The sequence below is a fragment of the Oncorhynchus keta genome, chromosome 9 (assembly GCF_023373465.1).
Source record: "Oncorhynchus keta strain PuntledgeMale-10-30-2019 chromosome 9, Oket_V2, whole genome shotgun sequence".
Classification (NCBI taxonomy): domain Eukaryota; kingdom Metazoa; phylum Chordata; class Actinopteri; order Salmoniformes; family Salmonidae; genus Oncorhynchus; species Oncorhynchus keta.
The window spans coordinates 39,368,963-39,380,518 of record NC_068429.1 but is presented as its reverse complement, the minus strand read 5'-3'; the positions used below and the strand labels follow the sequence as shown (position 1 = coordinate 39,380,518).

Sequence of the window (11,556 nt, the reverse complement as noted above, 5' to 3'; positions counted from 1 at the left end):
GTGTGGTGGAGATACCTGTACCAGACAGGGGGAGACAGACCAGGGCAGACGGTGAACAGATCGCCAGGTGGAATCCAAGCAGCAGTGCAGCAGGCAATGGGAGTAGGTGTGTGCCATGTGCATCCACTTATATCAGTGCACAGAACTAGGAATTTGAATATTTAATAGCATTTCTGACAACCTAATCATTACGAAACTTCTATTTGATTAAATAAGCCTCACGTAGCAAATTAACAATAACAATTTTTGTTATTGACCAAACTCAACACTCATAAGATGTTTCTTATTAACCTGTTCAGTGATTTTTGATAGCAGATTAAAATTGAATGCACATACATCTTCTTTTTTTTTTTTTTTTTTTTACCACATGGGATTTATTTAGTCACCATTCTTTTTTATCTAAAGAAAACATTAGATAGGCTACATAGTCTGTGTGTGTTCTAGGCAAATAGAGTCCCAGTGAAATACTGCCATATAAGCAAATATCATTATTCAGAGAAAGCAGTCATGAATCTCATGCAGAAAAATGCAACAACAAGGGCAAATCATTTATTTTATTGTATTTGTTATTATGTGAATCAAATGCATTTCTATGACATGGGCTTTTTAAGAAACCAAGGCCTTTATTCCCTCACACTCTCAGTCAGAAAGGTCAGAGCTATTGCATAAAACCTAAGGTTGTCATGGACTTTCAGTACAATATGACATAGGTAACACACCTGTCAACTATGACAACTGATCTGAAATGCTGATCTGAAATTCATTTACGATGAGTATTTAAGTTTATCATCCTCATCATCGTCACACCTTTGTTGTCAATCAGTGTGTAATGTGTCTTGTTAAATATCGAATACAAGTATTCAATGTGACTAAGCCATGCTATGTAACCCATAGGTTCAATATAAAAATGCAACATTGTATGTCATTTAGGCCTATACATTGCAGTCACAGTTATTCATAAAGGGAAAACATAGAGAAAGGACGGTAATTGTTCTTGAATGAAAATGTCATATCACCCCCAAAATAACCACAATAAATAAGATAAAGATTATTGATGTGAAACAAGAAACAAACCAAAAAAAACAAGATATTGGCACACAGTGTTCAGTCGTTGTCGTAGATGCAATCTGCAAAGAAATGTGAATTATTAGGCGAACTAGAAATGATAGAAATAATACATGAATAAAAATCCTCTGACGTAAAAAAAAACATACCAGGACCATACTGCAAGAATAAAATGGATCTAGTTGATCACTTGATCTTTGTATAAATGCAATTGTTTCATGTCAAAAGTCTGAAACGTACCATCACCAATGTCATCATAGATATCAGAATCTCTGTAAAAGCAAAACAGATCATTTATATCAAATTCAGGGCATTTCATATCTAAGCATTTTCTCTGCAGTTTTGGTGAACTGGTCAATAACATACTTTAGATGGTGTGTATTTCTGGATGTTTTTGTATGATCTGTTTTTGTGTTGTACTTACTCTACTGCAATATGGCTAGTCAAGACGTAGCCAACTAAAGGAGAGAGAGATGACCATCATTAAAGTTAGCCCCCCTTGCAAAAGTGTTTTTTATTACAGAATGCCCATGTGTGGATTCATTGTTACTCACACTTGCCCTCCTCGTTCCTGCAGATGAGCTTGTTGTCTACAGGCTCAACGATGACATCCACAGTCTCCCCAGGTCTCAACGGTAGATCTTTACTGCTCCACTTCTTATTGGCCAAGGTGGAAACGATGGTCACCTGATACAAAACCTGGATCTCCCGATCATGCTATTGGTGGGAGAGAACAGGATTGAGGGTCAAACAAACACATAAAATGTCAAATCTATGTCAATGGTAATAGCATACTACTTACCTTGAACTTCTTTCTGAAATCCTTCTCTTCCTTCTCAAATTTCTTTAGCTTTTTAGGATCTTTGTCCTCAGCCTTATCCTTGGTTTTACTTTGTGGGAGACTGAAAAGAGAGAGATGGAACGTGACATTAACAACATTTTTTCCCAGTGGGGGATTAGGACATTCTTATGTCATTACAGCAACTTTCTTTAACCATGGGTCCATTTTTCTCTCTCGCTCATTACCTGCTGATAGATGGAGTCGGAGGGAACTTAGTGACATCCACATCATCATAGATTTCCTCGTCAATGACCTCAGCCAATTGTTCTATAACAGCAAGAGATACAAAGAAAGAATAGTAAAAACACATTGAAAATGTACGTTTTTGTAATGCCACTGACACAGAGCACACAGTCACCCAAGATCTTAAACATAATACTTTACCAGTATTTCCTTCCTGATCAAACTGAGAAGGTGGAGGTACTCTGAAAATGACCAAAAAAATTAATTCAAATCTTAGTCTATGTTATGCCTTGTCTCTGGTGTAATTTGATTGGATTGCTTGTGCTGTAGGTCAATTTTGATCAAATGGACATGAATCAACACAGATAATTGAACAACCACACAGAAAGTCAACAAATGCCAACAATTACAATGATTTAACTCACACCTGTACATATATCATTGTGGGTACATATAGGTTTATAGACAGAATGAAACGGTTGTTAAAGGCCAAGTGCAGTCAAAACTGTGAATACTGTGTTTTATATATATTTCCACACCACGAGGTTGGAATAATACTGTGAAATTGTGAAAATTATGATAACGCCACTTTAGCTGTTTGAAAAGGCTGCCTGAAATTTCAGCCTGTTTTGGTGGGATGGAGTTTGGTCTAGTTAATAGACCAATAAGAAAAAGTTCCAAACCTCTCTACCAATAACAGCTAGTTTTCAGTTTTCCCCTCCCTACTCAGACCACTTCCTGACAGTTCTAGCAAAATTCTTGCTTGAGAGATTGCTTAGAAAAGAGCAATGTTTGTTTCTTTAAAAAAAATTTTTTTTTAATTGAACACGATCACAGTTGTTACCCAGAAATGATATGATACTGAGATCAAAATGGCTGCATTGGACCTTTAATTAACTGAAGGACATACAAAAACAGTATTTTTATTGATGTTTTACGAATGATTTCAGACTGATTAAATGATTCAGTAATGAGTTAATGAATCCCTTCTGTCCCTCCTGTTTAGTTCGTTGAGATTTTGGGTTATAGGGTTAGGAGTTAATGACAGTGAATTTTCCTGATCCATCTTACTAAATGAGAGAATTACTCAATTTTGCTGCCTGGGCCTTTTCTCCACTCCTCGAAGCCCTTTAACACCCAAGAGAGGCCGCGAGGTTTAGGAGGCAATCTGGTGTCCGAGAGGCTAGGGTTGCACATACACACACACACACACACACACACTTATTTACATACACACACACAGACACATGCATAGAAAGTATCCCCTCACAGATGAACGCACGCCAATGAATCTACATCATCAGAGTGCAGCAAGTCACGGTATTCTCACCTGACGTTGAAGCTTGACTCGTCCAGATCATCATATACGTCCCCATCCTCCTCAGGTGGTGGAGGAAGAACCACTAGGAATGGCAAAAGGAAGATTGAAGCTACTGTCGATGTAACTCAGGTCATGTGACCACATTGCCATATTGTGTTATTCACTTTCAATATTAAGTTGTGGTCATTTGAAACTTACTTCCTGGACCCTTGATCCCACTGGAATGAGGAGAACATGATTTCAATGGAGCACACAATCACACAGTCCAAACTAAAGACAGTGAAAGGGATTGATGCAGTGCATTTTTCATAATAAGGTATTCATATCTTTCCAATGGTTATCTGTCTCAAAGGTTTTGATAGTGTCAGTGGACATTTTACCTGCTGAGGTTATTATGAAAGTCCACGTCATCATATACCTCCGGTTCGTGTTCCATCTGACTGGGTGTAGACCCACCCTGGCGCTTCAGAGTGTCAAAGTCAATCGCAACGGACTCCGTCTTCACATAGCCATCTGAAAATATACAAAGCACATGTCTAAGTCTCACACATGGGGAACATTTAAATGGATGTGAGGGAGAAAAGTAAGACACATAGAAAGGAGATGGAGTCGAGGAGGAGGAGGAGGAGACAGCTGTCACTTACAGGAGCCATCCTGTGACCTTCCCAGCCAGCGGCCCTCTGGGTTGTCCAAAACACGCATGATGTCAATAGACTCTCCCTGCTTCAGCACCAGGTCCGTCTTGCTCCCTTTACTGTCCACCCTGGCCTTGGCCCTGTGGATGACCTCCAGTGGACCAGTCAGCTGCCACATTAAGGAGAAATAAAAACATGATAGAGGATGCAACGTAATACACATTAACTTCCCAAATATTCTACAGGATGGACTCCATGATAACTACAATATAGCAAGACTTAGGGGAACCACTGAACAACAGGCTTCTGCAGTGCAAACACTCACTTTGAATTTCTTTCTGGTCTCCTGTTCTTTCCTCTCGCGTTCTTTCTGTTCTTTCTTTTCCACCTGTCGTTTTTTCTCCTCCCTCTCTCGCTTTTTCTCTTGTTCCTTTGACGATTCCCTGGTAAAAAATAAGTGTCAGTGGTGTTAATGCTCACTAGAGGGCAGTGTTCATTTAAAACCTGGTACAATAACAGTTGAATAGAAACTGGAGGGAATCCATAGAGATACTGTGGATAGAGGACTCAACTTGGATATAACCCATTTTATATCCATATACCCCATGGACATTGAAGACCAATGTATGTACGCCACTGAGGGTAATGTATGCACTCACTACTGTATTGTTAGTCACTCTGGATAAGAGCTTCTGAATTTGCTATATAACCCATTTGATATCCATGTAACCCCTGGACATTGTCATTGAAGACAATGTATGACCGCCATATGTACTCACTACTGTATTATTAGTCGCTTTGGATAAGAGCATCTGAAATTGCTAAAATGTACATTTTAAAATATTCACCACCATCTATCTAATGGCCAAAATAAATGACACACAATATTTGGTTCAGGACTCCAGCCCTGCAGGGGGTGGTAAAACCACCAATATTAGCGTTACACTATTTAATTTTTTATTTTTTTACTACTTTAAAATGGAGATATCCTCAATTGCGCTGCCCAAGCTGTCACAGGTGCCGTAATGGCACAGATACAAAGATGAGACCTTTTAACATCTCTATGAGGGAATATTTCTCACCATCTTTCATCAAGATCTTCATACATTTCATCACTTTCACTGTCCTATTGGAGGAAAAATATTAAGTTAGAATACTGTACGAATACATGGCAATAGTTTGTAAAAAAAAATAATAATAAAAAAATCAGAAATGTTGACAAAGTGACAAATATTTAAAGTCACCTCATTCCTTTGACTGGGAGGATTGTTCATTAACCCCACATCATCATAGTTCTCATCTGGGTCAGGTTGGATTCTGGAGGCAGAGACAGTCAGTCAGTCAACTGGCCAAAATGACCCACCACATCCATGAAAATAAAGTCAGTACACAAGTATTCAATTTGATGTTTCTATGCTGTGAAGAAAGTGCATTGTGCCTCTACAGGCCAATGTGTATTTTACTTGTGTATGTACCTCAGTGCCAATCACCCTAGTCTAATATTGTTCGGATTTCACACGACAATCTCCTGATTATCAGAGTCTGATACTCACATGGCTCCTGGTGGTCGCGGTGGCAGGCTAGGGGCCATGGGGTTAGAGGGCAGGGGTGGGGCCACATGGTTACTGGGGTGAGAGGCAGGAGGTGGGGGAACACTTCCCTTTCTAAACCCAGCAGGACCTTCAGGGTAAAATCACAAATCTTTAGATGGTCCTTTCAGAAATTAGTGAACAAAAACATTTCCTTTTGAAATCAATGGCAGATTCTTAATATAGCAATTGAATAAGACCTCAGTCCTCCGTGTTCTATGGACGTTGTTCTGTAGTTGAAAGGGACTGCACAGTAGCGGAGTTTGAGATAAAAAATAATAATAATCCTTGTCCCTACAACGTGTCCAGCAGAAAATATCTGGTTACTGAATATGTTGAATTTCATCCTGCATGTAGACAACAATCCTTACAAAAAATACACGAATAGTGCCTGTAACTCAAAACGACACTGTCCCCAGAGGGAGTGTGGAATTCACATTGGACCCCTCTTCTGTCTGCGGACTTACAGTAATGCAAACCGTGGTGAAGTCTATCTTTAGTCAAAACCATGTTCACACGTGGATCCAAAAAAAGGAAACCTTTCACTTGAATGTGTCCCTGTTGTAAGAGGAACTCCGCAATTAGGGAGCAAACATCAGCTGTAAAAAGGAGGAAGGTAAAACAGAAACTAGAGCGGGAACTTGAATAGAGGAAGCCAATGTTTGCGTCTTTGGTTTCACATTTCAACGTGGAATTGTACTTCTGTGTGTAACGACTTTTATAAAGCTTTTGGAAGGTCATCCCCTCTAATCGGTCTGTCTATTGTGATGACAACCTGGGACACGGCTGATGTGTGTGTTCTACCACCTGTCTCCGATCAGTGGAGCATACAAAACCACAGAAACCACTAGACTGGGTGAAAGGCCCGTCAATCTGCAGAACTGGAGCACTCTTAGAAAACCACAGCAGGTGCATCTTAGCAGCTGATAGACTTATCAGGATGTGGCTTATTAGTGGTAAGTGAAAGACAAAACACTTACCATCAGTACTAGCCTCTGCGCCCTTCTTGAACTTTTCCAAGTTGACCCTAGGAGGCCGGTTGGGTTTGGCTGGGGCAGTCCCCAGTGCCAGGATATTAGGCAGTGGGTTCCTTTTGGGGAAAGAAGAGCTACTGGTAAGGGCAGAAGGGTTCAACCCCACGACTGGAATGGTGTGGCCCAGTGGCTTCTTAGTGAAGCTGGGTTTCTTACTGGCTATAGGTTTGGGGGGACAAGAGTCACTGGAGGTGAGGGGGAGTTTGGTTATTTCTTTTACTCCTTCCTCAGATAGTGTCTCTCCTCGATTGAATGCATTCTGAGCAGTCCTGAAGTTTGTGGGCTTGAGGGTAGTGCTTGGTGTGAGCGGTTTGATTGTAGAATCCACAGCGCCAGCCACACTATCCTCTGTCTGAAGCCGCATCTTTGCAATGGAGCTGATGGGTTTTATGGAAGGGGGTAATTTGTTCGGCGTACCCCCACTGTCGTCAGGTTTGGAGCTTCTGTCTTTGCCCCAGGTGGGTTTGGCCACACACAGGGGTGGTTTGGGGAAGGCAGGCTTGGTGCCAGACAGGGTCGAGCTCAGAGAGGGCTTCTGGAGAGGGGGTTTTGGCAGAGGAATTTTGACCTCAGCGTCATGGGATACTTCTGGGCCAGGAGGTTTGGGTTTAAATGGGTACTGTTTGGCAGAGGGTTGGCTGTCCTCTTGGGCACTTTCAAACATACTAGCGATCGCTTTGGTTTTGGGCAACTCCCTAACTTCTGGAGCGCTCTTGGTGGAGACAGTGTTCTTGAGGAAGTTGGGTTTTGGCACGGTGGATGCTGCACTGCCTGATAGGCTGGTCTCCAGAACAGGTTTCTTAGGCTGGATGGGGGGTCCAGAGGACAGGGTGGGGTGCACTGCAGCTTTGGGACGTCCTGTCGAGGTGCCCTCTGTGGAGTTTCCCCCCGTGTTGAAGCGAGCCGTCATGGCCTTCACATCAGACTTGTTGTTCTGCTGGCAGCAAACAAACAAAAGACTAGTGAGGAGGAAGTGTCCTTTATGGATACACAGTTTCCCCTAATCAATACTAATTTGGGGAAGACCGAAAACAAATAAATGCAATTTACATCAATAGTCATTCATTAAACACTGTTGGTTATGTCTCTATTATACAAACTCACAGACATATCTAACAGGGGAACTAGGGAAAGGAGAAAGAGAGAGAGATATAGGGATAAAATAGAAAACAGGGAGAAAACAGGTTGTAACAGATGCTTTATAACTGACATTTAGAAATGACTCCAACCTCCACATGTACAACTTCTCCTTCTTATTGGGTCAGGGTCATCGAAGAGAAAAGTTGTTCTATGATTTTACAGCTTAGATTGACATTTCATCAAAGGATGGCCTCTGAAAAGGATGCTTAACCCTGAGTAAACTATACGATGTTTTCACCACGTTGGTATTTAAACCACCTCAATCTCACCTCAATCTCAAATCAAGCCCACAACGATTCACCTACCTCTCCGTGTCTTGCTGTGCTGAGAGCAATAAGCTCCTCAGGGTCCAAGTAGGTGTAACAGATCAGAGGAAATGCAACAAAGTAATGGCGCTAAACAGGAACTGGGTACATACGTGTTCTGTGCTCTCATTGTTTGATTAACTTACACTCTTTGTTTTTCATAGACAATATAGTCATTCTAACGATAATGGTTCTGCTACTACTAGTTGGGGGAAAAAAGGTATCTCGATTGCCTGGCTGTAAAAAGAGGCGTGTAAATATAATGAAGACCTAATATGACCTAATGAATCAGATTACCCCTCTATGATGAAAGGGTTCTGTATTATGACATTCTGTTTTTCCCTAGCCAAGATGCAAATTACCCTCTGGGGCACAAAAAAAAGCTGTTTATCTGTGCACTGTGTGAGCAGGTACCGCAGGTTCTGCTCTCTGGTGAAAGGTTAGAATACTGTATGTATCTGTTATTAGCCACACTGGTGATAGTTGCAGTACAAATCTATGCCTCATGTTGTTGATAATAGAGGACATGTGGTGGATGGCTCTCCTTTTGTAAGCACCACACCTCACTGTAATGAGGGTTGTTCGAAATCGAGACATAGCAGTCCTATCATGAGGAAGTGCAAAGGACAGGCGTTCCGATTGCACAACACTGATGGCCGCCAGACTGGGGAGAAACAAACTGTGCTGTTGTTGGACTTCAGGGGACAAACAATGGAGACAGCTAAGGGGCAGGAGTGTCCATTGAAAGTGGCATTAACTCATCAATGAATTAAACATAATACTTGTTAATACTTGTTTCACAGTGTATTGGACTTGCCACTCTTTATGAATACACATATAGCCTAATAAAGTGTGTCGCGTCACATAAAGAGCAATGTAGGGAGATTATAGTAGTTCACACTGGTTCTGCTTAAGGCAGTCAATGTCACTTGACTTTGTTTTATCATTAGTCTCATTGGTGAGCATCCAGATTACTAAGGGGTAAATGTATAGCCTATTCTCGTGGCTGTTTCTGAACTGTCGTTTCTCCTTAGAAACCACACAGGCCACAACTTCAGCTGGATTCCACTAAACTAGTTTATGTCCCTAATAAATGTAGATATTTCTGAGCTAATGATTATGATGCATCGACGTTATAAAGACACTGTCTGCCTGTCATTCATGTGTTGAAGGCTGTGAGACGTACAAACCATTTAACGATATTCAAAGCAGGGACTCCGCCACTCAGACACAGAGAACCGTGACAATGCTATGTCATGTTTACGACTTCACAGATACAGTGGATTTCACTTGTCTATATGGCTACTGTATGTGACGTGGACTGTCACCAAAACAGTGAAAAAGAGACTTTCAGTGCCCTACTGTCTCCAGTCACTTCACCAGAGATGTGCTGTATGCCTAGCAAGACTAAATTACAGACAACAACCGAGGGTCGAAGGTAACACGTTGACTCTTTTTTTCATCAATTAATGACTTCTCCAACAAAAGAACGAATCTCCTGACACACGACGGTCAATGTCCTTTAGATGTTAAGCTTGGAGAGAAATGAGAGACAAAACAAAATGCCTTGAGTAAAAGCAAAGAGGAACCACGGGTTTTTTCAATGTGGTGAAACAAGTTAAAAAGTCTGTATTACACAATCTAGATTGTCACCAACCCGTTATGAAACGGTACTTCTCGAATACAGAGGTTAAGCGCTACTTTAATTATCCAAATCAAAACTACATTTACAAACCCTTCTAAAAGAGACAGTATAGGTTAATAGTAATCAAGTACAGAATCCCCATCTCATAGCACTTTCATAAAACTTCCCAAGAAAAATGTGCAAAGAAAACAGGGCCCTGTATAACAAATAAGACAATGAATATAGGATCTTGCACATAAAAAATAAAAAAATACAGCGAAATGGCCTAACAACTGCTACTACACGACGGTGTACAACAAAGAATTCAAACAAACACTTTCCCAAGTTAGCCATACAGCCAATAAAGATACAGCACCATTAACTTCTCAGGGTCACAACTCATGAGGATATGATTGTAAGGCAGGTACTCACCATAGTGGCAACAGTCAGCGCCCAGGGAATCTACCCAGCATGTACGTGGGCTGGCGGCCCTTAGGTAGGAGAGAGTTTCTCTGTGTGTACTGAATGTTTTTTTGTGAGCGATGGCATGAGAGAGAGAGAGTGAGTGAGTGTGTGTGTGTGTGTGTTTGAGCATTTGTGACCTCAGTGTCTGTGTGCTATTGGCTACTTCCCCTCTCTGCTAAATGACTCCTGTGTAGTCATCAGCATGGCAGTCTTATCTCTCTCTGTCCATCTGCTGTATTTGCATATTTCAAGCAGGTACATTGCTCTTTCCATCTCCAATGAACCACCAGCGTCACAATTCCACAGTAGTTCCCCAGAACTGTCGTGAAATACAACCTGTTTCCTCACACTGGACATACGTAGTTAACTAGTATACAAAACCCTGTAATAGAATGTACTGAATTACATAAGGGGGGGGGGTGTCAGAGACACAAAGTCTACTGGCTAATGTAGTCAAACCTGAGGGTTAGCCAATAAGTAAATGAGGGATCGATGTTGTTGTTGATTGTAGAGAGGGAATAAAAATGGAATGTTTCTGGATGAATACGGTCTGATATTTTAGATATGAGCTGTCTCAGATCGTTTGTGAAAAATATTGACCTGAAATGAACAAAAATAGAGTTACAACTTTCTCGTCCAAAGTAAAATAATGGCAGGAGGGAGGAAGGTCTGTACCTTTTTTGTTGTTTACTATGCGCTGCATAGCATTTTCAAGCACATCACATTTGGTGTCAAATGAAAGCTAAGAGTCTAAATTATTGCGAAACGAAGGCATATATAATATTTTTCTACCATTTCCAACGTAAGAAATAGGAATAAGCATAGGCTTTGATTTCTGGTCAAATAGATGAAAAAGAGGTCTTAGAAAACATCTAGCAGAAAAAGTCTTAAAAGGCATTAGAAATGCATCAAACCACCATAATGCTGAAATGATTTGGCCTTGTCATTCAGTTATCAAAAACCCACACGTCTTTAAAATATTTTCACATTTCTCCCCTTCATGAGGAGGGAGGATAATGGACATGCAGAAGTAACAAGTAAAGGTAGACCTACCAATTAATTATTGTGTTTTTACTGATAATTTGGTTTGTGATTTATTAAGTGAGTAAAATGTGTAATTCTGCTCCAAAATCGGTAACAGAAGGACTGCAACCGAATTGGTTACAATTGGAGTTCATAGAAGTCACAAAGCACAGTCGGGTCACCTGCTCTCCTCCCTTCCACTGGCATGTTTTCTTTCTGGCACATGGTGGTCAAAGCAAGAGTGTGAAAACAGTTTGTCCAACCCCCCTCTCCCTCCCATGTGCCCTCTCCCGGCTCTCCCTGACACCTACAAATGAGCAACGTTCCCTCT

At 41.1% G+C, this 11,556-nt stretch overlaps 1 protein-coding gene across 3 annotated transcripts; it reads right to left on the bottom strand.

Annotated features, from left to right (window-relative positions):
• Positions 1–536: 536 nt before the first annotated feature.
• Positions 537–10,368, bottom strand: fybb (FYN binding protein b). Of its 3 annotated transcripts, none has more exons than XM_035776428.2 (18): positions 10,170–10,368; positions 6,615–7,605; positions 5,599–5,725; positions 5,290–5,362; positions 5,128–5,171; positions 4,371–4,488; positions 4,055–4,214; positions 3,791–3,923; positions 3,609–3,628; positions 3,420–3,492; positions 3,177–3,272; positions 2,291–2,331; positions 2,092–2,173; positions 1,868–1,967; positions 1,620–1,782; positions 1,490–1,523; positions 1,306–1,337; positions 537–1,127 (listed from the first exon to the last, which is right to left on the bottom strand). In XM_035776428.2, the coding sequence occupies exons 1-18, from the start codon at positions 10,170–10,172 to the stop codon at positions 1,105–1,107; spliced, it is 2,313 nt and encodes a 770-aa protein (XP_035632321.1). In that variant the 5' UTR covers positions 10,173–10,368; the 3' UTR covers positions 537–1,104. The 3 variants fall into 3 exon arrangements, with proteins under 3 accessions (XP_035632321.1, XP_035632322.1, XP_035632323.1); XM_035776429.2 differs by having other exon boundaries at positions 6,615–7,602; positions 10,170–10,367; XM_035776430.2 differs by lacking the exon at positions 3,177–3,272 and having other exon boundaries at positions 10,170–10,367.
• Between the last annotated feature and the right edge of the window lie 1,188 nt (positions 10,369–11,556).